Here is a 27,590-nt window from a genome sequence, read left to right as displayed (position 1 = left end):
TGTTCCTCGGAACTTCACTGCTCATTCTATCAGTAGCACCGCCATCACTGTGGTCTGGGCAACCCAGGCTACCATAGATGACAGCTGCAGAGCTATGTGGTCCTCTCTATCCCTTTTGTCAGACCCTATAAACTGGACATGTTTGCATCAGCCGAAGCATCGTTCAGCAGGCGGGTTTTCCAAGGGGTTGTTTCCACGACAGATCTTCTTCCTGCCCTAGTGACATGTAACTTGGGTATGTCGCATTGCTTGGACTCTCAAAGCAGTGCACAGGAAAATGACCATTGGCTTACCTGAAGGGTCCTTTTCTGTGCACTACAGGGAGTCCAACCCACCCTGGGTTATTGTGCCCAGGGATTCGGTACCATCAATTACCATTGAACTCTTCGCTATTCATCAACAAATTTACTACCTTCACTGGATCCAAAGATCGTCAAAGATTTGGTGTCACGAGGCACCAGGAAGCGTGGTCAAGGAAAAAAGATTCCTCAGTCCCAGGGCAACCAGACTAATTTAACCCATTGCTTGGACTCTCCCGTACTGCACAGAAAAGAACCCTTCAGGTAAGCCAATGTAAATCTCTCTCCATGTATTTTAATGGTGAACTCTTAAGCAAGACTTGATGAAGTTGGCTCAATAATTTGTTACTATTAGTGCTGCTTTCTAATCTGCACTTGTGTTGTTTCCATATTTGTTGACATGGATTTATTTGAACTTCAACTGTCGCTTTGTCTTTAGCTTTAAATGGTTCAGTAGATATTTCATCTGTATCTGGTACTTTCTTATTAACATCAGATCTGTTGCCTGTCGTGTCTCATTCTCTTGTAGAATTAGTTCCTGAATATACAGTATTTTGTTTTACAGATATTCCAGAGGTGGGTTCCTACCAGTTCGGACCGATTCAGCCAAACCAGTAGTGTTTGCGGTCTGCGTTGCTGGAACGGCAGTGACCCAGGCCTTCCACACCCCCGAATCGGTTCTCCCGACATCGCTATGGGCGCCACCATCTTGTTTTTTGCTTTTGTGCATGCGCAGAGCAATTTTTATTGCACTGAGCATGCTCACACAGCGTACAGCAAGCATGTGTGTGTGCACGCAGCACAGCCATGAGCAAACTGCAGTAGTGACTGCCAGAACCCAGCCCTGAGATATTCCTGTCAATCTGTAATATTACTTGTAAAAGATTTTGATATTTATGCACTTAAAATATTTCTGTACTACTTTGTTTTGAAGTGAAAATCTATGAAATCTCTTTTTTTATTATTCTTGAATGGCCCAACATTAACTATAAATTTTCTGATGATGTTTTGGTTCCTCATAAATAGATTCCTCATTTCCTTTTCTGGTTATTCTTGTATTCTTTGTTGACATTTTTGATTAATATATTGTTTCGGCCCTTTCTTGCCTGATGTTGAAATTTGGTGACATAAGGCCTCCTTGTTGTTTAAGGCAATATGGTCCACCTTCTTTTGATGATTGCTTGTGCTAAAATCAGCCTGTATTTTTCCTCTGTTGAAATTTTGGGGGTTTTTCCTGTGAAAGTTTGGATTTTTTTTCCAGTTTAATTTTTCTTTAGTCTCTTATATCTTCCTATAGAATAGATCTTCCTGTGCAGTACTGTAGAGATTATGTCTTCCTATAGACATACTTTATATGTTGCTTATATTAAAATCTGATTGTGTATTCCTCATTTGCTCTTTTTAATTTAATTTTTATGTTTAGCCTATATAAAAAGTTAATTTTTTTTTTGCACAGATGCAATCTTCAGGTCCACCTCTTGAAAGATTGTATCTGTGCAAGTTTTGTTAAACTTTTTAATCTAGTCAACAGAAACTGGAATTCTGATAATTTCCCATCCAAATATTAATCAGGCCTCGTCATGCTGACGTCACTACATACCTCTATCTTCTGAGGTTGAACTGATACATTTGACTCTAGTTGTCTACTGTATGTTCCACAGTAATATCTCTTTTTACATGAAAAAGCTAGAAAGAAAAAACTGCAAGGAATTGTTACCTCTATGGGATTCTTATTTTGAACAATCCTAAATTACTCTGTGATTTATAATCTGGTCCAGTGGTGATGGCCATGATGGAAATGATTAATTCATTCCTGAAAGCTACATTTCTTTTCTTTCTCTCTTTTAATTCTAATTAGAATTCATGGGGAAAGGGAAGAGTGGGACTGTTTACAAGGGCAGGGACGAGAGGAGGATTCACTTTTTCCCGCACTGCACAGTTCAAACGAAGAGCTCTCATATCTATTAGTCTCATTGTTACTATACATTGATTCCCTACAGCAGGGGTGTCAAACTCAAGGCCAGGGGCTGGATCTGGCCCACGGGGTGCTTAGATATGGCCTGCGGGTCTGCCCTGGAAACAAAGAAGGAGCGGCCTGCAGTGCTTCTGCCAGTGAAAACAGAGCTCTGGAGGGCTACGTGTTACCCTCCCGAGTGTCGTTTTCCCTGGCAGAGGGGTGCAGGAAGCCATCGCAGCTGAAAACTGAGTTTGTGAGGGATGCATGTGGCCCTCCTGGGGCTCGGTTTTCACTGGCAGAGAGTTGTAGAAGGCCATCGCAGCCGGTAAAGGAGCTGGGGAGCCCATTTTCGCTGGCAGAGCGCTTGGGCCACCAAACTTTTAGACCTTGCTGATTTCACTCTTCTAAAAACCAAGACACCCTTTCGCGTGGTAGGGTGTATTGTTTTTGAGTTTACATCTGTTTGTATCAAGTTCAGTGGGAATTGCTTTCTTTGTAAAACATTAGCATTCTTTTATCCTTCTTTCACATTTCTTTAGCTTCTCCACAAGCCGCACTTCTTTCCACCGTAAAACGTTGGAGATAAAGAACACACGGATCTGTTTGCGTGGAAGTTGCCGAAAGATTCAACACTACCTGTTACGTTGACCGAATGGAAATTCTTCAAAGCAGGAGATGCTGGAAGCAGGAAGAGAAAAAATCTTCCCCGGGTAGGACTGAGCCAAAATATTATATAATTAGTTGCTGGGAAAATACCAGTTTCTGTTGCCATTTCATCTCCCTATCTCCTCTGTACCACAGCCTTTGGTTGGGTCATTCCAGAGATGGTACTCAGCAGGTTCTGACCAGTTTATGGAGAACTCGTAGCGGAAATTTGAGTAGTTCGGAAGAACCAGTAATACCACGTCTGACTGGCCCCACCCCCTATCTATTCTCTGCCTCCCAAGTCCCAGATGATCGGGAAGAAATGCGGGTTTTGCAGTAAACCTTTCCCTGGAGGGGGGAGGTAATGGAGATTTTACAGTATCCTTCCCTGCCATGTGCCGATGCCCACCAAGCCACGCCACATAATTGGTATAAAAAAAATGAATCCCACCACTGGATCATTCCTATCATTTTTAATGAAAAATGATTGTCTGTATTACATCATTTAAATGTGAGAGTTGGTAATATCAGATGATCAGTGTTATTATAGTTCTTAACTATATTAATCGTACTTGACAGCCAGAGTCACAAGCGTGAGAAGGGTGGATGTATAAATTTAATAGAGACATAACTACACCTGATCTTTTTGATTGGGTGCTCCCAGTTGTGTGAGTTGGCAATTCTTAGAATTCTCTGTCTGGCCATCGTTCAGCTAGCTGAATTTTGGTAGTTGCCATCACACTACATGGGAGCTTGGGAACTGCTGTCACACTATATCCAGAAGGTCTTGCAAATAGTGGATTGTTATTTCAAATGTTTCAATCCGAAATCAAATAATCCTAATAAAATAAATATTTGGTATACAATATTACATAAAAAACCTGAATAGGAAAATAACTGAAATTATATCTTTAAAAAGCTATCTTGACATCCTGTCCCGCTATATTTAGATCACCATGCAGGTTTGCCAAGAAGATGTCACTGGCAATATTGGGCAATATGTAGTTAATGCACAGTTAAGTTCCCACTTACACCAGGAGTAACTCAGGAACACACCCTCCTATTAAAAACAGGAGGATGAGTTCCTGACTTAGACTGCTTAGCCTTAAAGTGACCTTGAGTTCATTTTATTTTGCCTGGACTTCTTCCCTGGGGTTGCTTACTCCTGATTCAGGATTTAACTTTCAATTGTTCTGTACTTCAAAGCTGTTGAACAGCTCCTTAAAGATAAGGCTGCTATATAAAATTTCAGTGTAATTTCCTGATGTGCTTCTGGATGAATGATTAGCAGAGATGTGCAAGTAAAGTGAATATACAAAAACTGAAAAGCATCAGTTATCATTTAGAGTTGTATAGATTTGGGTCAGTCTATAACTACTGTAAATAATAATAAATAATAAATACTGCCTGTTCATTGAAGAAATTGGAATCCTTTACAATAGTTTTTAAAATCAATCTTAGTAATTTTAATGATCTACATCTGCATTGTCTCCTAAGGAATCTCACAATCCATGAAATATTGCAAAGGAAAAGAACTGCAGATCAGACATCATGTTTACTCAAAGCCAGAAGGCAAAAAGAGTCACATTGTTAGTTAGAATTTATTTCCATTATGATAGAGAGAATAGGTGGATAGAAGGAAAGCCAGCACATACGCAGGTCAAATTTGCTCTCTTTCTAAGTATTGCATATCAATATTGTGTGGAGCATACAAATATGATTAATTGAGACACACAGGGTGATTAAAAAGTCCCATGTGAGCAGTATTCCTCAAACAAATGATATTCCCACCACATTCAGAAATGTGAGAGTAATTTACTGAGAGAGGAAGTGCATGTTATTCTCTCATCCTGAACTCATAGGACTTGGCCATGATTGCTGGAAGAATGCCCAAGTAATCCAAACATTCTTAGCAATTCCAGCATGGAAAATAATGTATTCCTCCAGCACCTTGATATCATGCTTTCAGCTCTCAGCATTTTCTAGTCATTCTTGAAGCCATTACAAATATTACAGGCACCAGACTTTCCAAGAGTCAGCTTAAAACTGTGCTTGGGAAGCACATTTCCAAAGTCTCTGTCACGTACATGTATTCCTGAAAGCATGAGTTGCAGCTCCCTGATATTCTTTTACATGGTACCATACTTTTTCAGTCCATTTCATTTTTTCACGTTGATATCCAAAATGTGAAGAAGTGCTTAAGCCAATCATTTAAACCTAGACTGGGAAAATTTGGGAGGAATGGAAAAAAAAGCTGAAGGAAAGAGTCTAAGACCTGCAGAATTTCTTGCGTAGGTGCAGACCAGTGGTGGGATTCAAGATTTTTTCCTATTGGTTCTGTGGGTGTGACATGGCTTGGTGGGCGTGGCTTGGTGGGCGTGGCATGGGAAGGATACTGTAAAATCTCCATTCCCTCCCCATTCCTGGGGAAGGTTATTCCAAAATCCCCATTTCCTCCTGATGAGCTGGGACTGATGGGGGTGGGGCAATCAGAGGTAGTATTTACCAGTTTTCCAAACTACTCAAAATTTCCGCTGCCTGTTCTCCAGAACTGGTCAGAACCTGCTGAATACCACCTCTGGTGCAGACTTTTCCTTGTATTGCCTTTGCCCTGAGCAGCAGACTAGATCTCTGAAATCTTCTTTTTCCTTTTTACTCTACTTAGGTTGCTATAGTTAAGAAAAGAGTTGGAATTAAGATCAGTTTACCTGCTAAATGTCTTCTGTCTTTCTATATGACTTGCGGTGAAGGGAATAACTGGACCCCACCCTGTTGCCTTTGCTTTGGAATGCTGAATACATTCTTGAAGCCGGGCAAGAGTGAACTTGGCCTGCATGCATTGTCTAAAATAGCAAGTAGTTGAGCAGGAGCTGAGATCGTCAGCAAGTTCGCACTAGACATGCTGTGGCGAAGATCTTTCTTTCTTCTGCCTATGGCCTGAGACACTTGACACCACATGATACTTGATGGGTTGGGCAGCTACCACTACCACAGTTGAATATGTGGCTGTTTCTCTGGAAATGGTAGAAACCAACTATCCAAGAAAATGTGGACTTAAGAATTATACAATTATGGTTTAACAGTTTGTTTTTTTACCTTTTCTCTGGGCAAATGGCAGTACCTAGCTAATTTTGGCTGATCACAGAAGCTAGCAGGATTGGTCCTGGTTGGGAAATGGGAGAATGCCCGGCAGTTCTAGCCTCTTATCTAGATAAGAAGTTAACAAAAAATCACAGAGAGTAGATGAGTGGATTTATGTGAAATATGGACTACATGAGAAAAAAATGATTAGTAAATATTTGATGGTTATATAATTGATACTATAATTTGAAGGTAGTATACTTTTCAATAATGATTGATATTATTGCATATATGTCTATATGTACAGATTATAATGATCATGATGATGTTTATATTTAACATGTTAAAGAAAAACACACAGTTCAATATAGAAAGGAATTTGTGATATAAAACAATAAAAATATATTAACACACAATAAAAATCTTGGGAGAAAATCTAGTGGAAAATAACTTTCATAATGTTTGCAAGAAAATGATGAAGAGCACAATGGCATCTTTAGTTCAAAAAAGCACCCACCCCCCCCCAAAAAAAACCAAACCAAAACCCTGTAATGCTTGGAGACACTGTATTCACCACAGTAAACCTATTTGCATCCATGTTTTGTTCAATTTAGCTTTCATCATGGATTAGAATATTTTTGTATTCAGAATAAAGATCATTCTACATTACTAGCACTATGCAGATGACAGTAATCTTTTCTGTTCGAGCATTTGTGTTTCCGTCAGTTTTATATAGCTCTGCTAATTCTGTAGTTGTAACCATGGTAGCACAGTGGTTAGAGTGCAGTACTGCAGGCTACTTCTGCTGCCTGCCAGCTGCCTGCAATTTGGCAGTTCAATCCCACCAGGCTCAAGGTTGACTCAGCCTTCCATCCTTCCGAGGTGGGTAAAATGAGGACCCAAATTGTTGGGGGCAATAAAACTGACTCTGTAACTGCTTAGAAAGGACTATAAAGCACTGTCAAGCAGTATATAAGTTTGAGTGCGATTTCTAATACTATCCCGTGTATAAAATGCAGTTGTTTCTTTTCTGAAATTTATCATTCCTCTTGATGATTTCTTTCTTATTGGGTTTCAGCTTGTGTTGAAGATACAAGAGATCTTTGATTCCAGACGAGGAAAGAAACGTGTGAAGTTGGTGGTACAAACTGGAAAAGACTTTCTCCAGCTAGAGGTATAAATTCTGGACTAATGCAGTTTTGCTGGTCATTATTTATTTATTTGTTTATTTTTATTTTATTAAGTTATTTTACTTAATTTTATTATTTTATTTAATTTTATTATTTTATTTAATTTTATATTTATTTAATTTTATTATTTTATTTAATTTTATTATTTTATTTACCATTTTGTTATTTATTTTTTGGCCATCCATCTCTACACAGGAAACTCTGGGTGTCTTAACAATATTAAAAAAATAAAACTATATAAAACCTATACAAAATAAAATACTATGAAAATATAAAAATTCTACCCTAACTGAAAGATGGGAAGGGCTGAGGGTGGGGGGGAAGTGGAATTCATGTTAATCAATCAACCACCTCCACTATGATGTTCTCCCACTGGAGCCCCAAGCCAACTGGCAGAGCCAGGTCTTAAATTTTTGCAGAAGGTCAGGAGGGTTGGAGCCAACCTCACTACAGGGGAAAAAGAGGTTCCAAAGGGCAAGAGTGACAGCAGATAAATTTCTTTTTAGATCCTGCCAGCTGAAAAACCCTGGCCTCAGCATTCCTCCTTTGCTGGCATGGGTGGGGGGCGGACCAGTCCTATTGGAAAAACCTTTCAGTAACCTGGATTTAATTATGTTAATTCTGAGAATTCCTTGAGAAAATATTGTGATCTGTGATTTCTCTTTTTTATCCTGTTGCCCCCTTTAGGACGGTATAGAATTTTTGTTGCTAAAACGAGAAGAGCAAGATTGTAGTATTTTGTGTGGGTGTATATATCTTATCAATAGTCCTTCCTGTTTTAGATGACTTTCTTCTTTCACATGTGCTGAAATATAAACTAGAGCCAACGGCTGTTTGTGTAATCTACATTTTGCAAATCAATGATGCCTACTTGCCTAGTAATGTTAAACAATTGATGGTGATGCATCTTCCCTCAGTCCTTTGCATTGCATAATGAGAAGTTGACGCACAGAATTGTATAATGAGCTTGACTTGCTTTATTTAACACCTGACACCTATGTAGGTATGCTTTTGAATAGATGGCTTTACTATTTCGTACAGTTGTTCCCAAATTTCAGAGGCATAGGAACGTAATTGATTGTTGCTCTGTCAGATTGCTTCCAACATTTCCAGTTCTACCCAGTTGGCAAAATATGAGGGAAACTTTTTGTCATTTCAGGTGAAACCAGTGGATATGAGAGTGAACCAGAGAATCTGCCAAAAAGTGAGTGAGTGAATCACTGGGCCTAAGACAGGTCAAGTGACATAATTATACCTTGCAGATAACTGTTGAGAATGTCTATGTTCTATGCAAATTCTACCAAGTCAATGAAGTACTTTGGGACAGAGATCTATTTGAAGAATTGTAATGGTTACTATTTGCTGGACAGAATGGATGCATTATGATCATTTAAAGGCATGTAAGCCTCCATTTTAGAAATCCATTAAGAACTGGGATGATTTAGAGGAGGAATAGATGGGTTTAGAACTCAGGATAATAGCAATATCACTTAGACTTATAACCACTTCACAGTGCTTTACAGCCCTCTCTGAGCAGTTTACAGAGTCAGCATATTGCCCCCAACAATCTGGGTCCTCATTTTACCCACCTCAGAAGGATGGAAGGAAGTATGGAAGGCTGAGTAAACCTTGAGACTGGTGTTTCGAACTGCCAAATTGCAAGCAGCTGGCAGTCAGCAGAAGTAGCTTGCAGTACTGCATTCTAACCACTGTGCCACCACGGCACTTTTAATCACTTTAAAGCTATGATCTTCTGGGGTCCCTCAGGAATTTAATGACAGTTGCTTTGAGAAGGAAATCAGTCAGGAGAAAGGCTTTCTTGAAAGATAGCCTGTTTATCATTCTTAATTTTTAGCTGTAATGTAACAGCAAATTATTATTTATGTATGTCAATAGCAAAGGATTATGGTTGCTTTGCATATATCTAATAGCAGTAGTAGTAATTGTAGTAATTTAGTAGTATTTTCATTTAGAACACATTTTAACCCCTGAAGGGCATATGAAGTGTAATAATGAAGGATTTGGACTAGGAGCAGTGGATCCTGGTTCTGCAAACTTCCTGGTGGCCTTGGGCCAGTCACTATCTTTCAACCCAATTTACCTCACAACATCGTTGTGGAAAAATAGGATGAAGGAGTATTAAATAGACTGCCTTAAGATTATGTACAACATTGGCAGAGTATAAATCTATTAAATAAATAATTAAACTATACTAAAAAAACAATAAAATGCTAAGAGATCTTCTTTGATGGGAAAGTTTTTAAAATTAGGAAAGAATTTTTTTGAAGAATTAAACAAAGTAACAAAATTTATTTGGCTAGGGAAAAAAATAACAAATAAAACTAAAATTATTACAAGATAGTAGAACCAAAGGTGGTTTTGGACTGCCAGACCGGGAGTTATATTATTAAGCGGCAGCATCAACATGGATAAAAGATTGGATAAACCTAACAAATAAAAGGATGTTGATAATAGAGGGGTATGATTTACAATTAGGATGGCACACATTTGTTTGGGAGGGGAAAAAAATAAAATACATGCCTATTTTCAGAGACACCAAATTAGAGAAGAAGAATCATTACAGTAAAATACCAGTCTGGCTGTCAACCATGGAGGCACTAATATACCCTAATGTATTAGGTTTAGATAAAATTGTAAGATACAAAGATTTATGAGATAACCAAGGAAATTTGATGGGAAACATTTTAAAGCCATTCTTCAGTTCCCTAAGAGAAGAGATTCTCGAGTGCAGATTTGGACCTAGCATGTAAAGAGAAAGCATGTAAAAAATGGATAGGCAACAAGTTCTTAGGATAGTTGTGTCTTTTGTTAAGGTAAACGAAAATAAACTGCCAGGAAGGAAAGGATTACCTGGCAAGAACCATGCTGTTTCATTGGGCTGTAATTAGAGGCCCTCTTTATTTTATAATGGCATAAACATAATAATAATGAATTGAAAACAACCTGGCACATAATAATCATCTGCTTCCGGGTCAAGCGTTTTCCCTTTTGATCCTTTCCAGGGTTGCCTCTTGAGAACTTTTTTTTTTCTTTCACTGAAGCTAAAGAAGCCAGTCATGTCTCTGTCTGTCTCTTCAATATTATGAAACGCCCTTCGCTGGGAAAAAGGAGTAACTGGAGTGAAATTAATATAACGCTCGGCCCTTGCATGTAAACACTGGAGGAAGAACAACTAGAGCAGCAGGCTCCAAACTGGCTCTGCATCGTGACTCATCTGTCCTAATTGGCACCAATGGCCCTGGACACACCAGCATTTCCTGTTCACCATGCCTGGAAATTGTCAGAATTAAGCTTTGCATATAGCTTAACACAGCAATTCCCTGGTAATAATAAAGGCATAGTGCCAAGCAAAACCGTCACTTCCTTCCTTCAAGAGTTTCATGAAGGTGGTCAGATCAGCATTTTCTCTAGAGAGAGGGAGACAATTGACATGTGGCTATTTATTTGGTGTTCACGTAGTTTGCACCACTGCAATTTTCATAACTTTCGCAGTGCTTCTTAAAGCATTATGTGCATTTAGAATGAATGGCTTTCTGTTAGTTTACCATGATAGACATCAAGAGGCCCATTTGGAAGTTAGGTTTTATGGCTTGTTAATTTAGATAGGAGTTTATTTGTATGTTTTTTATTGGACGGTTAGGGTGTTATTGCTACCCACATTTTATTTTGCTTATGGGAATACTGTTATTCCAGCAACATAGCTATTACTTTTAGTTATGCTGTGGACGCAGCTCTAAAAACTGACTGGCTGTTGAGCCATAGGGAAACTGCAGAGCCATTTTTGCAGCCTCCTCCCCCCTACAATGAATGGAAACTATTTCCCCATTCCAAGATGCAAGATTGGACAATTGAAGAACTGCTTTTCTCCCCCTCTAGGTCGCCATAAGCGCCTTCTGCAGGTCCAGGCTCAGTCCAAACGAAACCCACACTACCAAACATTGGAACGAGATCTCATTGAGTTCCAGGAGCAGCAGCTCTTTGAGTTGTTCGTTGTGGTATCTCTGCAGAAGAAGCCATCAGAGGCAACATATACCCCACAGGTTATACAACAGTTTCCATGTAAGGTTGGTGTCTGTTTACTTCTATCCATGCTCCACAAAATTAAATGCAGGTGCTTTTGGTTGGCTAAGTGGAATGGAACCTTCACTCCTGTTAACATTGAACCCAAGTACTGACAAAGCAAACCCAAGATGAGCACTGTGCCTTTGCTGAGCTGTACTTTCACTGATTCAGACTCTGTTTCTGGATGCTCAAAATGCCACGTTGCAGAATATGTTATGGATTTAGCTGCTCATGGATTCCCAATGAGAGGTCCCTCAGTCTTTCTCAATTCAGACTCTTAAGAAATAAGTAAATTAGTGCTCTGTCTGCCTTGACTGTGTATAAGTATAGATCAGTGTTTCCCAACCTGCCCAACTTCCAGATCTGTAGATTTCAATTACCATGACTTGCTGGGAACTGTGGGAAGTGAAATCTGCACATCTGGAAGCTGGGAAACACAGGTTTAGGTGAGGTAGAATGTTTATAGAGTGGTTGGGTTTTTGTCCACAGCAGTATTATCTCTGCTACAATCACCAGAAAAGTGACATACTGTCTTATGCATTAACCATATTTCATTGCATGTTTTCACCATCTGCTCTGTATGATCTCAGCCTCATGCAAAAGAGTATGATTTCATAGAATAATTTTATGGGGCTTACAGTGAACTGCGGAGGTGCACAGTTTTTTTTGAGCCTAAGTGGTGAATTTGTCCTTTGAATAGGATGCTAGCAGCTAGGTTCCAAAGAGTAATGGTTAGTGGGGGTGTGGGAGGTGTGGAAGAGGAGGGAAACAAGACAGAACCCTTCATTTACATTTAAAATTATCTGAACCCATAGAGTTAACTTGATAATTCTCTGATGATACAAGTCATTATCTCTGTCTTCTATTACTTTCTGAATTACATTTGGTAACAATTTCTGAAGGCATCATTCTAAAATCTGATAACAATCCAAGGTCTTTAGATTAAACCTTCTACATGCACATTTGCATCCTTGGATATATATTTGGAATCCAGTGAATTGGGGGAAGAAGTTTGAGGAAGGAATTATTTGGGAAAAAGGAACAATGGTCGAGGGTAGAATTTCCTGTATCTGTTCCTCTTCTCCAACCATCATTTCTTTTGAAAAAAAACGCAGCCATCAATATACATGTGACACCAATGTGGTTAGTGTGGGAGGGGGAAGGGCTCATTCCCTCTGCAGATCTGGTAGACTGCAAATGGTTTGCACCTTGGTTTTTTTTGGGGGGGGGGACATACACTTGTTTCTTGTGCTGGTGTGGCTAGTAGTAGAACTCAGATGAGGAATGAAAAACAAATGAACAAGAGTAATTCCAAAATGTATGCTGATTTAATACAAATGGCTATTGATACCAAAACAGAACTGGCTCAGAAATGTAGTGAGCAATGATTCACAAGATCACATGGTTGCTGTACTCTTTATGTCCACTGTTGACAAAATGCAGGATGGTGTTTTGCCAGCCCATTTGTCTTCTGCCTAGGAAATGCTTTGTAGTTTGTTAACAAGATTTTCACAGAAGGGTCTTTCAGACCGGGATCTAGCAAGAAACTTTACTCTAGTAATTATGGGGCAGTGATTATATAACATGAGCACCATTATTACAGACTTCAACCAGCTCCCAAAATAATTATGTTCCAAATAGTCTGCCAATCACTTGCTTGAAAGACCATGTAGTGAAGGAAAACGTCCAAAGGAATAATGCTGTAAAACTAAGAACTATCTGAAACTTGTATCTTTTAGAAAGGTCTGCTTTAAAAAACACACACACATATTGAAAAGTAGTGTCAAAGGTGCTTTTTTCAAAAGGGTTTTTTCAACCCTTGGGGAAGAAAAAATCATTTCTCTTCTCATTCAAAAGCTTCATTAGTTCTGTCTGAAGGGTGGTGATTATGCTGGTGGAAGAAATGAAAGGATTAGTTCTAACAGGAGATCTTCCATTCCCCTACCCCCACCATCCCAGCCAAGGACAGATGAAAAAAAAATATTTGAGACAACCATGACCTGGATGACTGACTGAGAATCATTGAACTAGAATGAATAGTCAGGAGGCAAAAAAAAAAAAAAAAGTCGAGGCTTTATATCATTCAAGAATCAGAATGTATTGATAGTTATATTTGGAATAGATTCACAAAATGATTGCTTCAGGTGGGTTGCCCATTCATAAAATGATAGTCCAGTAGATCTGGCACATCAGACAAATTTCCAACTGAATTGTAACAGCTGCTATCCCCCCCCCCCCCCAAATGCATGTAGGGCCTGTGTGATGCACAGAAACCTTTTTCAAAATAATTCTACAGGCAGATGGTTTGTCTAGCAGATGGCAGCATTCCATTTTTATTATCTAAATCATATGTTTAATTTAAAAACTTGGTGGGTGTCTTGGATAAATTGCTTCCCTCAGCTTCCAGATACCGTTGAAACACAGTCACTGTCTCTGCATCTAATTTAGGTCAATCTGCACAGAGGAAAATATTAGCCTGGTTTTTATTTGTTTGACAGCCTGGCAATTTTTTTTCTATTTGCAGTCTGACCATCCTTTTCGTCAATCTAAGGACACTGAAGAAAGACTAAAGGTCATTCCCAGATTTTTTTCCCTGATCCTAAAGATTGGTGTCCAACCTTAGAAACAAGAGGTAAGTGGTGATGCCTAATGCCTTACTCACTTTGGTCAGAGTTTTGAGGCATATAGGAGAATCACTTACCATTTTTTGGTGATTAATCATATTGTTGGTTTAGTGACCATACTTTACAAAATTTAGAAACTATTGCAGTATAAGCACAATTTAATTTTAATCTGGTCTCCATTACTTCGCTACATTAACAAAAACTTTCCTGATGTTTTCATCAAAATGTTTAAACCACAGCCTTAAATATGAATTTCCAAAATGTCTGAGTTTCTTCCTTTTCTCCCTCTTTCTTTCTTTCTTTCTTTCTTTCTTTTTTTTCTTCTTTCTTTCTTTCTTCTTTCTTTTTTTTTTTTCTTTTCTTTCTTTTTCTTTCCCTTTCTCTTTCTTTTCTTTTCTTTCTTTTTTCTTTCTCTTTCTTTTTTCTTTCTCTCTGTCTCTTTATTTTTCTTTCTTTCCTCCCTTCCTTCCTTCCCTCCTTCCTTCCTTCCTTCCTTCCTCCTCTTTCTTTCTCTTCTCTTTCTCCTTGATACTATGATTGTCCCAATTTGCTTTATTTTGTTTTGTTTGAATTACAATTGTTTTATTGAAATGTATTTATTGTTTCAATAAAAGCAAAGTCAAACATGAGACATGGTAAAGAAATTGGTACTGAATCTGCCCCACTCTCTCTCTTTCATAAGGATATTACCTTCTCTCTTATTCAGTTGTAGGGTAGCTAAACAACATAAGATATTATGCCATTTAAAATAAATAAAATCCATCTTCTTGTGTGCTTGTTATTTTCTGCCTTCTAATACAGTGCCACAATGGCCTAGATGTTGCTGATCCTAGCATTCTCATCATACTTACACTGTGGTGAAGTGAACATTTCTAAGCTGCCAATTATGGTTATTTGTGGCAGGGTGGAGAACTTGGGATAACATATCTCTTGTAAACTTTCTGGAGCTCTGAAAAAAAAAACTATATAGAGGTTGATTGGAGAAATACGTTTTGTGATATAATAGCTTTTGCAAGTGTTTCCTTAATAAAACTAACAAGCAGTTATATGTGTGTTGTTCAGTGAAACCTTTTCCTTTGTGCTAACTGGTGAGGATGGCAGCCGTTGGTTTGGATATTGCAAAAGGCTCTTGGTGAGTAATCCCCTATATTAATAAGAATACTAATATTGACACACATCCCTTCCCAGTGAGGCACTACCTTGACATGACAGTTTGTGTGGTTTGTGTGCTCTGAGGATTATGAGAGCTATGCCAGAGGTTCAACCATACTGGATATGTCCTCATCAGGAGAGCCGGATGAAGAATGTCTCTGCCATAATATTGTGAGAATGTAAATTACAGAAAACACAATATTATTTCACTAATAATAGCATTCAACATTATTTTAGTAGAATAGCAAACTCAGCTGAGGGGAACACATTCAACACATTTAGCAGAGACATACATAGATACACAGCAGAGGTGGTATTCAGCAGGTTTTGACCAATTCTGGAGAACCGGTAGCGGAAATTTTGAGTAGTTCGGAGAACTGGTAAATACCACCTCTGACTGGCCCTGCCCCCATCTATTCTCTGCCTCTGGAGTCCCAGCTGATCGGGAGGAAATGGGGATTTTGCAGTATCCTTCCCCTGGAGTGGGGAGGGAATGGAGGTTTTACAGTATCCTTCCTCTGCCATGCCCACCAAGCCATGCCCACAAAACCACCACTGGAATCCCACCACTGCTGGACATCAGGTGAAAAATAGGACTCAGGACTGTTGGCTGAGTAATCAGGGCCATCGGTTGCAGACCTACTGGAAGAAAAGGTGTTTACCCCATTGCAAATATACAGAGATATATTTGTAGAATATAAGAAAATAATGATCTGTTATTACACATCAAGTCCAATAAGAATAGCTAATGCACCAGTTCTGAAAAACATCCAGAATCAGAAATACAAAACAGAGGCTAGCAGATTTATAATACAAAATAAAGTATTCACAGAAGCAATTGGTGGGACCATAAAATAGACAAGAATAGAATAATAGAACATGAGGAAGCTAAAGTGCTTTGGGACTTAAGAATTAAACAGACAGGCACCTGCCCATACATTGTCCTAGAAAGACAAGAAGTCTGGATGGTGGATGTGACCATACCTGGAGATAGCAGAATAGAAGAGAAAGAACTGGAAAAGATAACAAGATACAAAGACCTGCAAATAGAAATAGAATGACGATGGCAAAAGCAAGCAAAGGTAGTATCAATAGTAATAGGTAGGTGCCTTGGGTATAATCCCAAAACTACTGGAGCATCCCTTGAACACCATCCGCAATAAAAAAAACCCACCATTAATAAAATTACAAAAGGAGTTTTTCTCAAAACAACTGGTATGATACCTTTAACCCAATCAAACATCAATATTTGACTTGCTCGGTAGATAAACATGTCAAGTCTTGCCTTGGGAATGAATGTAGGTATCCCGCTGTCCCAACATTTTGCAGTGGAGCAACATCAAAATCTGCCAACATTTGTCTTTTCCACAGTCAAAAATTTCTAAAAGGAATCAGAAGACAAAAACACTCTAATGGAAACTGAATGCAACCGGTGATAGCTTTTATTTAAAGAAGAGCTTATTTAAGGAAAATGCACTTTGAAAACCTGTAATGCAGAAGCTTACATATCAGAGAAAGTCAAGCATCTATGGAAGGTGCTAGTCTAAGGACTGATTATATTAGTGAAACATACATTATAAAGCCTCCGTATGCTTAGTTGATATTGGGACTTTCGTATTATTATTTTTTAAAAAGAGAACAGAGCAGAAAATGTTATTGTTCAAGAGTGATTAGACACGCAAGTAATTTGTCTCTGGTGCAGAAGCTCTCGGTGTACATGCAAACAACAGACTAATAATCATCACAGTAACAATACTAATGAAAGGGTGGAGTAAAGAAACTAATAAGAAGGATAAGTGATAATACTACAGCCGTACTACATGGGTAAATATACATATACATTAGATAGAATAGTGAGAATTAGAAGTTCAGCAGTTTGCTGTCGTGAGGGTTAACACTGTCCTTGAGTCTAGTTGTTTTGACCCGCAATGTAGTGCCATCCTAAGAGGAAGAGTTGAAACAGTTTAAGTCCAGGATGTGAGGGGTCTTGCAAATATCTTCTCAGCCCTCCTTCTGATCCCACACAATAGACAGGTCTTCTATGGAAGGCAGGCTGGTTGTAATTATTCTTTCTGCAGTCTTTACTATCTGTTGGGAGTTGTACCTGAAGGAATCTGGATCCAGATGCTTTCTTGCTATGGATGATAATAAAACAAATAGAAATGTTCAGCAATTTGTATTTATCTCCGTTGTGCAGGAGCTGGTAAACAGTAATCATTTGTTAGCCATCTTATTAATAGATAATTTGCAATGTGCTCTGGTGCCATAGATAAATGAGCCAATTTAGATGAAAAGACAAAAATAGCAAAGGGTCACTCAAGCAGTTAATGAGACTAGTGTGTCAAGTAGAAAAAAGAAAATAGGAAAGTCACACTGGGAGACTTGAGTAACCTCTTTCTTTCTATTGCTTTTTAGCCAGAAGGAAAAGGAAGCGGCTACCTGAGGTCTACTGCATGGTTAGCCGTCTAGGCTGCTTCAACCTTTTTTCTAAGGTGAGGAACTTTGCATTCAAATTGCTGCTTGCTTTGCAATAGCAAATATCTATGGGAATTACACTTCTTTTTAGTACAAAACTGGTTGCATTGAAAAGGCATGGCAACCATTCTCTAGAGGATCCAATGTTCTTGCAAGTAATTTGCCCCGGGAGCAGGATGGGAACAGAGTCCATGTGCAGGATGTGTGTGTGTGTACACATGCATGCCGGGGAAGGAGGGGGGTCACACACATGCTGGGCAGGGGTCATGCATGCATGCATCCAGAACCCGTTTTTGCTGCAGGAGGCTGGAGGGAGGCCTACTAGGCCCAAACCGGTGCAGGGGGGGGGTCGTGCATGCATGCATGGGGGAAGGGGGGGAGAGCAGGGGGGTCATGTGTACATTGCGCAGAAGCGGGGGGAAGTAGGGGAGGATCACTTATGCATGCGCAGGGGGGTGGGGCACAGGGAGGTGGTCACATGCACATTGCATTATGGTGCAGTGCGGCACGCGTACGGTGTGTTTTCAGCATGTGACGACAAAAAGATTAGCCATCACTGGGCGAGACCATTTTCAAAAAAAGTTCAACCTGCACTGACTTGAAGGCGCACATGCACATTTGCGTGCACATAACCTGATATACATGAAAGATATAAAATATTATTCAGTCCTCTTTCCAGTGTCTTAAAAGGAATCAGACAGGTAACAGAAATTTCTTTTTATGCAGATATTAGATGAAGTGGAGAAGAGGCGTGAGATGTCCCCTGCCCTAGTTCACACCATTCATTGCGCAGTGTTATGGAAGCACCATTCCCTGCTCCTGGGCGTACCATCACTGTGAAGAGCTTCCTGCCTGGAGCTGGCAATGAGGTAAAAGATGAGACATAATTTTCATCCAATGAAGGCCCCTGTAGTTGTGGCGATCTGATAGGCTTATTTCATCATCCAGTAGAAGTAATTAATTCCATTACTTCTGTTTCCCATAGAAGGGAATGAAGCAATCTGAAGGCTTTCAATCTTTACAGTGGGTTCTATTGTCTGGTTTGTGTATCTCTTCTAGCCATCCACCAAAGCAAGTACAATAAAATAATGCAATTTCTCATCCATGGTTCTTTTCATTTCTTTGCTTTTAGGTGATTGAGCTTTGCCGCCCACAGGATTCCGATTAGAACACATAGATTTTGAATGTCTCTTAAAGTGCCTCAGTGTCTCTAATTTGATCCAAGTTTGTGCTTCTCTTCTGCTAGAAAGAAGGGTGATCTTTGTTGCTGACAATCTAAGGTGACTCCTTCATGCTACTATAAACTTGTGTTTTTTGTTATGCAATGGTATGTAGGCTGGACAAAAATGGACAGGAAAACATCTTAGCCCAAAAACAGGGTAACACATTTCATTTGAGTGGGGAGAGTGTACAAAGAATATTTTTTTCAAGAGGAAAAAATATGTCAATCTACCCTAACATGTATTTGGATAGAATATTTAATGCACATGGAACCAGAATTAAATGCTGTCTGGAAATCTGGTATAGACTTCACCTTTGGAAGAAATACATAGAACTGCCTTCCAGGAACTTTATATTTCCTAATGTTGGTGACACCTATGTGACTGCTCTTCTGTTTAAAATAGTTTGCCTTCGGCGCACTAGCAGGATTAGGAGAATTCTAGGCCTTCTCTGGGGTATGCTGCCTTGTATCATTCAAAACAGTCCCCCCAGGGAAAAGGGCAGCATATAAATAAACTTTTTAAAAAAAAACATCTTTATGTGGGGACAGCATTCAATTTTGCACTTCTCTTGTTTTAAATGAGCCATTTCTGTTCCTTTTTCTTATGTAGAAACCACTTCATACATTACTTTTTAGCTTCTTCATATAACCATCTCTTGAGGGTTCAGACACTGATATTTTGTTTACTGATACAATTTTCATTTCATGTTCTTTCCATCTAGTACCATTGTCCAAATGTGGCCATGCTGTGGTTGCAACCCTCTACCCATTTACCTGGCAACACACTTACATCCCTGTCCTGCCAGCCTCCATGATAGATATTGTTTGTTCACCTACTCCTTCCTCATTGGCATCCTCTCCTGCTCCTTAACACATCTCCAGGACCTGCCTATAGAAGAGGTGAGATCAGTGAAATCAGAATGCAGAGCATTCTTACTATGCTGTACAGCTGCTAAAGGCTATGGTAATGACTGTATAACTTCTTTTAAAAACATAGTAATTCATCTTTGAGGCCAAAGACACACATTGATAATGTGCTGTTTTGCCTTTTTAAATGTGAGGCTGGTAATTGTCTAAAGGCTATCCCCATAACTAATTAAAGCAGAATTTTGAAACACTTGCTTTCCTCTGTTGAGGGTTCAGGTAGCTTTATATGGCCAGTTATAAGGCTGTAAGAGCTTTCCCTTATTTCTTCAGAGGGACTGAATTTAAATTAATGCTATGAAATAGTAAACTTGTTGCATTCCAAATTGTTAATAGTTAATGAGAACTGCAGAAATGTAATACAAAAGAGAAGCCCTGTGGTCAGCTCTGAACATTTCATGCAATTGAAAAGGGAGCAAGGGGATGCTTGAAGCAACTAAAGATTTGCATTAATTGTAGACTCTTCCTTTTCTTAGGTACTGATCGTTGATCTGTGTGCCGATAAATTTCTGCAAAGGTGAATAAATAATAGGTCCTACTAGTCTTTGCTTTGCCAAGGGAAATAACAGTATCAAGCTGCATTGACAGTATTTGGCTCAACCCCAAAAAGCTAAGAATGATTTGTCCTGGTTAATATTTGGTGAGAAAACTGCTAGAGCTGTTAAGTTAGACTGGAAAATTAGGGGGGGGAAGGGAATCCCAGAAGAAGGAAATGACAAATCTGTTGTCAAGAAAAACTGTATAGATGTGCCCCGATAGTCGTCGGGAGCTCAGCTCCAAAGAAGTCTTTACATTTTATCACTATTTCTACATTGCAGTTTGAATTACAAGAAAAGTTTAACTAAAGCAAACTGGCTAGGTTATGTCCTGAACTGTGGTTTATTTTTAAATATGGATAGTTTAGAATACAGTTGAGAACAATACAGTACATCTTGTTTTGATTGATGTAAAACCACCATGCAGATCTTCTAGGTTTCTGCTACTGGTGGTAGGGATGGGTGGCAGTGTATAAACTCATTCCCACAACAGTTTAACTGTGTGAACATGTCATTATGATAAATGCCAGGCTTAGTTTTAATATTTTATTTAACTTATATAGCAATAGAAGAGCTAAATTAAATCATAACACAAGTGTAAATTTATGTAAGCTTTTCCACTCACATTATACTGTTATCAACTCCAACCCTATGCTGCAATGTGCCACCAATAAATAACAAGGTTCATCCCAAAGGTGCCTTTTCAAAAGGCAACTGGACTTTGGGCACAGAAAGGAAGGTTCATCCTTATAATCAGAATCCAATAATCATATCATACGAAGGCCAATCCAACATGCTGTATATCATAGAGGATGGCACTTAGGAGAACCTCTAATAGACTTCTTCTCCTCTACTTCCCTTCATTGTCTAGACACATGTGGTTTTTTTGTTTCCTTTCAGTTTTTTGTTCTTTAAAATAATCTGTCATGATGATGTACTTGCGGGTGACCATTGTCTGCTGTTGACCAAAGTGCTGCTTTTGCAAGACAAGCAAGTACTGACTAATTGCTCATTGTCTTATTCTGCAAAGCAGAAGTTAAAAAGATGTTGAGTTGCGTTGTTTTAGCTGATGGTCTGAACCCTTTGTTAATTTTAGCATCGGTGCTTGCAATTTCTAATACAGAAAGTATTATGTTGTCAACTTCCACATTTTTATACTGGCAATTTATATTATAGACCCTGTTGCAAATCAATTTATATGTGGCTAATTTTGTTTGCACTTTATAATATGTGGCCTAATCATGCATCTACACTGACACTGAAGACATTTCATAGAGTTGTAGGTACTGATGCTTAATACAGCATTTTGTTTAGTTCTGAGGACACCATGTTCACCCCATTATCTTTGCTCTGTCTCCTCCACTATTTTATTTCAAAGATTTCAGATGAGGATGAAATTCTACCTCACAAACTTCAGGCTGCACTTGTACAGATCTTAGAAGAAAGGAATGAAATCTTGTTTCAGGAACGCTGCTACACACAAGGTGACATTGATTGAAAAATAATTCTGCCTCTAACCTTGCTTAGACGAATAGATGTGTTTCTGCTCTGAGTGAATCCATATTGGGGTGGAAAAATAACAAGAATGAAGTCCAGATAATGTTTGTCCCCCCACCCCCCCAAGCACTGTAACTTTTAAACATATACTTACATCTTCAATTTAAAAAAATAAATGACCTTGCACACCAATAGCTGCTTCTTCATTACATTAATTCCTGGATTAGCTGTGTAATGTGGCATTTCTTTCTGTAGGTGATGTGACACTGGATTCTCTATTATCAGAGGCTTTTGTGCGCTTTTTTGTGGAAATCGTGGGGCACTATTCTTTGCACATGCATGTCACCGAGAAAGGAGAAAGAGTATTCCAGCGGGAGCCCTTCCGGAAGTCCCATACGTCCCGTAGTGTGCGTAATTTCCTAGATATCTTCATGGAGACACAAATGTTTGCTGGTTTCATCCAGGACCGAGAGCTACGGAAAAGTGGGGTAAAAGGTGAGTTGTTGGTGTAGAACAAAAATAGTACCAATTCAGGATGACATTGTCTCTACAGGTATCTACTACTTTTCTGCTGGGAAGTTGAAGATATTGATGTCCTCAAACCATTCGTTGTTTTGAATTTTAGTAAATTTTTAGCCTGGAAACTGAATGTTTATTGCTCCCATAAACCAAAGCATTTTTATAATTAGACATAGAAGACCAGAATAATTTAATAGTTTAATAAGGACAAATACCTCTTGCTTTTAAAAGATTCTGCTAGTTGCACTAGAAATGTCTGTTTTCAAAGTTCCAGCCTTTGCCACAACTTAAAAAATATCTAGAAGGTAAAGTCATACTTAACTTGAGCTTCACTCTTGGTGATTACATCAACACATTCATGTTGTTTTTGTCAGGCTTCCAAATAACATCCTCCATCAAATAAGAATCCGAGGCTAGCGATTCCTCAAAATTCAAAGAAGCCATGTTGGCACATCTGGGAAAACCCGAATCTGAAAGCTTCCAGGTTTTCCCCATCCAGTTGAAAGTTCAAGACCCTGCCCCAGCACCCACATGTCCATTACATGGCCCAATCAGCCACTGTCACGAAGGAAGATTCCCTCCCATCCACATTAGTCCAGGTGCAGGAACAAAATGACCTTGTTATTTTGGCTATATATCTCACATGCTCCATACAATCTCCCCTCCCAATTTCCAACAGAATAATGTGTTTGAATAAGTGGCAGGTTTGAGGCCCAATATAAAGATGACTTCCAAGCCTGACAGTTTTTGTGCTAATAGGAGGGAAGTGGATTGCCATTGCCTTCTGGGTCCCCCCCCCTCATTTTCTAGTCTAGATGACAACTCTGGGATTTCCTAGGGTTATCCCATCCTACTGCTACCTAGCTTTGGCTCTATGTAGTTTTTTTTAAATTAGTCAGGTGTTGCCATATGCTTTTTGTTACATTGAAAAGGAGTAAAATTTAAACATATTCCAAATTAAATCTATATATCTTTAAATATATCCATTAGTTTATTAATGAACAAGAAAAAAGAATTGCAAGTTCAATGAACAGATGGAACTCTTTCCCTTCATTTTTGAAAGGTGTGGGAACTATGATCATCCAGATATTGCTGAACTAAAATTCTTTCCAGATGGTGCTGAATAAGCAGCTTTTGGCCCTGTTGCATGGGAGTTACAGATTAACATCTGGAAGGTTTCAAGTTGCTATCCTTGACTTACAGCTATTTCAGAATCTGAGAGAAAGAACCCTTAAGAAATTGTGTCTTTCGTGAGGTCTTTCCTGACTTCAACATTTGCTTTCATAGTTGAGCAAAAGAAGAAAAAAAATCAACCTTGTTTTTCTTTGAGAAATAATTGTAAAACTCCACCTCCAAACATGGAGTGGTGTACATCTCTCCATTAATCCATGCAAAATGTATAACTTGTGTGTGTGTGTGTGTGTGTGTGTGCCAGCACATATGCGAATTTCTGTAATGAGTTATACATTGCATATTTCACTTAATTTTGATGCTGGAGAATTGATTTTCTACTCGTGAGTTTCATGCATCCTCTACATAACCTTCTGATTTTCTAAATATATTTTTGCTTCTTCAGAGCTCAACTTTTAAAATATAGAAATAAAAAATAAGGGTGCTTTCTATAGCAAAAGCATCTATTGAAATGTTGCTCTCTTTTTCAAGGCTTGTTTGAAGTTCGTGCCTTGGAATACTTGGAGACCATTCCAGAGTCTGAGCCAAGTGGAATGAACAAAATCCTTCGTAGTCTGGGTGAGTCATCCTCAGATTTGTTCTTGGCTAATCTAGTTGTTTGTGATCCACTCTGACCTTGATAATATTACTTTGATTTCTAAAATGGTACTGACAGCTAGAATGATTTTTATGGTGTGACTTTCTAACTTTGTTTAACATAAAAATCTTTATCTTAATATCCAAACAGAAATTTAGTGATGTAGTTGAGGAGTCTCTTACGATTTAACTTTTGCTTCTTACATTTTAATTGAAGCTTACATGTATGCTGAGCTATGTTATTTATTATTTACCCTGATAATCTACTTTTTCTCAGGAGGCCAAGGCAGTGCATGGCATGCCCACCTATTGTGTTTGCAAAAGTTCTGTTGTAGATTGAGTTGAGAGAGGTGACCCAAGTCATCCAGTGAGTTTCTGTGGCTGAAGGTGGACTTGAACCTGGATCTTCCTGATGTCAGTCCAATACCTTAACCTTTAAGCCACACTACTCTCTTGATTATTACACTTAATTGGCCTCATGTGGCAAGATAGTCTATAAACCACTCATGTTGCTCAGTTTCCAAAATCTTTTTAAGTCAACATTTGTAATCTTAGTTGTGGTTTAGCACAATATATTAACCTCATCTTTGATTTTAAAATCTTAGGGTCCCCAATGCCCTTTTTGGCACTTAATTAAGAAATTGATTTTGCAATATGAAGTCAGTGAACCATCGTGTTAACTGCTTCCGTTAACAGTTATTCAGTTAACAGTTACATAGTCAGTTACCTGAACTGGTAGATGGCTATTTTTGCCTAGTGAAAATGTAGAGCATTGCATTAGAAATTAATACTGGGACCTAAACAAACGGTATTTAAAGCAGCTTCTAATAGCAGTCCTCCTGGTCAAAGTCGGAGGCAGTCATATTCCTCTCTAAGCACCACAAGTGTTGAGAAGGCTCAATCAGGATAGCTTCACTCCCTCCTTCCTGTTGTTCTTGTACTTCTGCAAGTCTTTGGTATTTCTTCAACCATCCTTCTATCTCTGTCTTGGGTCCCCCCCCCCCCCACACACACATTTGACTGTAATCTAGGCAGCAGTGTTTGTTGTTAAGTATAGTAGGTAATTTGTCTGAACTTGCTCCAATTAATTCTAAAAATTACATGCATGAATGCACAGTATTTAGAATGCTAAGACCAAGGCTGAAAGGGCTGTTTTTGGTATATTGAAATGTAAATTGTAAATTGCAATCATCATCCCTTCCTCACTATCACTCAAAACAGAACACTGCAGTTATGTGCTCAAGAAGCTTAAGATTTCAAGAGCTGAAAACATTTGCATTCAATCAGGCAATTTTTTTGTAGAAAACTTCATATATTCTCTTCTCTTCTATTGAGAAACACGGTATAATTGAGGTGTTACTACTAAAAACCTACTTAGTACTTTCTGCATCTCATTTATAGGGGGATCTGGAGAGCCTCAAAAATGTATTTCAATTTTGAGTGTGTTGGGAGATACTTTTAAAATATTGTATTCCCTTTATCATTCCCTGAGACAAATTCTTCTGTTGTGAAAAATCCAATCTTAAAATTCCACAAGTCAAAATTAGCCACTGTGAATTTTGATTCAGAGAGACAAACCTGTTCTATTTATTTTATTTGTAATTGTCTTCGACATGGTAATATATCAACCTTTCTTTTAATCTCCTGTTTTATTTTAGGTAATAAAATGAAGTTTCTACAAAAGAAGTGAAAAGACAAATGTAGAATTGCTAAGCTTTATTTTATGATCCGGGCAAGCCATAATGAGATGGCTGTGTCGATGTGGTATTCTATTAGATTCTTCAGGTTCCACATGAAGAACTTCAGATGACTGGAAAAATGAGCACCAAATATGAACAGCATGCTCAATCTCTGTTCTTCTTGGTCTGGTTGGAGCAAAAAATGAACTTCTGTTTACAGATGATTTATACAGAAAAAATAACAGCAGAAACAATATCCTTATTTATACTGCATGGCCAAAAAAGATTGTTCCTTTTTCCTTATGTTATTAAAAATATGCTCAAAGCAATCCAATGCTTCAGCTCAAAGCAATCTCAAGGATTCAGCTGGTATTTTTTAAAAAGAAGAAGAAACTAGGAAAGAACCAGGAATCCAACAAAATGGCTATGCAATATTTCCTTGAATAAATTCTTTGCACAAGAAAGCCTTTCCTAAAGCTGGTTGGAGGTTATAATCTCTCCTTGACTCTAACACCATCACATCAGATATTCTATTGGCTTGATCAATCATGTTAACTATTGTTTGGATAGATTATTGCAGTGTAAAGCTTTTTTCCTCACTTTTGGAAGCAAAACAAGAAGACTGTTTTCTATGTTCGTCTTGATTGTTGTGAATGTACACACTGTCTAATTACAAGTCCATCTCATATATGACAGAGGAAATACCTCATGCTAAAGTATTGTTTTCTTGTCAGGAGAAGAATGTTTTCCCAATAGGAGTATGAATATTTTTCAAAGTCAAGATACTGACATTGAAATAGACTAATTTGCTGCAGAACTGATGTAAAGGGACAGACGATTCCTTTCATGCACTCTATTTTGCAATAAAAACTGGAATAACAAATTATTCTTCCCTTGAAGCATCATTCTACTCTTTTCCCATGGCTAAATTTCATCAACAATATGCTTCTTCATTTAATGTTGAATTTGTCAACTGCTTTCAATAAATATTGAATTTTCTTATTAGCCATTCCTGGAGATGCCTAGCATTTGATATAATCTTTTTAGGATTTATTACCTAAATATTGGATTTACATAACATTAATCAAATATGACAGAAAGTCTAGATTCACCCATTGATCTATTCCAAAATGCAGTTTGTGTTGGGTGAATCCAGTTACTGTGGCTTTAGATCATGGTTATTGGCTTAATGAATACTCATCCAACTATCATTTATATAATAAGCAATGGTTAAATCATGATTTACTATGATACAGACTTACAGCTGTCTCGTGATTAGTTACATTCATCTGCAGATCCCTTGCAAAGTATATTGTAGCTAATGGCTCCTGTCCAGTAAAATGTTGCCACATGTTTACAATAACGAAAAGTTTTAGACTATGTTATGTTGCCTGTGAGCAAAAATATCCCAAGTGAAAGGGGATTTTTCTTTGAAGTGCAGAATGCTGAAGTACTGGGCTGTTTCTTTGCTGTGTGGTTAAATTGACCTTTGGATAAAACAAATGTGTGGCTTGCCTCTTATAAAAAAAATAATGCTGCTTTTAATGGCAAACAGTTACTGAGTCTTTTATTCCCTTGCAGCATGTAAAGTAGATCTGTCTAAGAAGGAAGTTCAGTAAATACACAGAAAGATAATATGAAAAAACTGGTGAACTTTTATCATGAACTCGAGTTCTACTTAGAGAATATGATCACTGTCCAACTTTGAAAGAATAGGCAAAAGTTTGACTTGCTGATTCTCCATGAGGAATTAGACAATTTATTGAAAAGCCTAGGAAATGTCCTTTTTATTTTCATTTGGCCAAAGTCAATAACCCACCCAATGTAAGTAAATTCAGAACAATTTTTTTTGGAATCTGGTGAGATTGCAGGTTGATACTCATGTGGTTCTTACTGAGGGCTTTTCTGCAGTCTTCAGCTGCTTGTCTCCCAAAATAAAC

General features: G+C 38.3%; 1 protein-coding gene across 1 annotated transcript in view; it reads left to right on the top strand.

The window, feature by feature from the left end:
- DENND2C (DENN domain containing 2C) overlaps window positions 1–27,590 on the top strand; it is a 60,123-nt gene extending 32,533 nt beyond the window's left edge. Inside the window, 23 exon segments of the mRNA XM_032218777.1 lie at window positions 2,796–2,816; window positions 2,818–2,866; window positions 2,869–2,966; window positions 7,061–7,136; window positions 7,139–7,156; window positions 8,332–8,376; window positions 11,070–11,257; window positions 13,780–13,840; window positions 13,843–13,894; window positions 14,942–15,011; window positions 17,447–17,459; window positions 17,462–17,523; window positions 18,233–18,289; window positions 18,292–18,375; window positions 18,639–18,663; window positions 18,666–18,788; window positions 19,454–19,567; window positions 19,570–19,628; window positions 20,129–20,166; window positions 21,563–21,672; window positions 21,941–22,180; window positions 23,867–23,953; window positions 25,630–27,590. Of these exon segments, the coding sequence (XP_032074668.1) occupies window positions 2,796–2,816; window positions 2,818–2,866; window positions 2,869–2,966; window positions 7,061–7,136; window positions 7,139–7,156; window positions 8,332–8,376; window positions 11,070–11,257; window positions 13,780–13,840; window positions 13,843–13,894; window positions 14,942–15,011; window positions 17,447–17,459; window positions 17,462–17,523; window positions 18,233–18,289; window positions 18,292–18,375; window positions 18,639–18,663; window positions 18,666–18,788; window positions 19,454–19,567; window positions 19,570–19,628; window positions 20,129–20,166; window positions 21,563–21,672; window positions 21,941–22,180; window positions 23,867–23,953; window positions 25,630–25,661 (1,722 nt within the window). The 3' untranslated portion in view covers window positions 25,662–27,590.

The sequence above is a fragment of the Thamnophis elegans genome, chromosome 5 (assembly GCF_009769535.1).
Source record: "Thamnophis elegans isolate rThaEle1 chromosome 5, rThaEle1.pri, whole genome shotgun sequence".
Taxonomy (NCBI): Eukaryota; Metazoa; Chordata; class Lepidosauria; order Squamata; family Colubridae; genus Thamnophis; species Thamnophis elegans.
The sequence above is the reverse complement of the archived record's forward strand: the minus strand, read 5'-3'. Positions and strand labels throughout refer to the sequence as shown.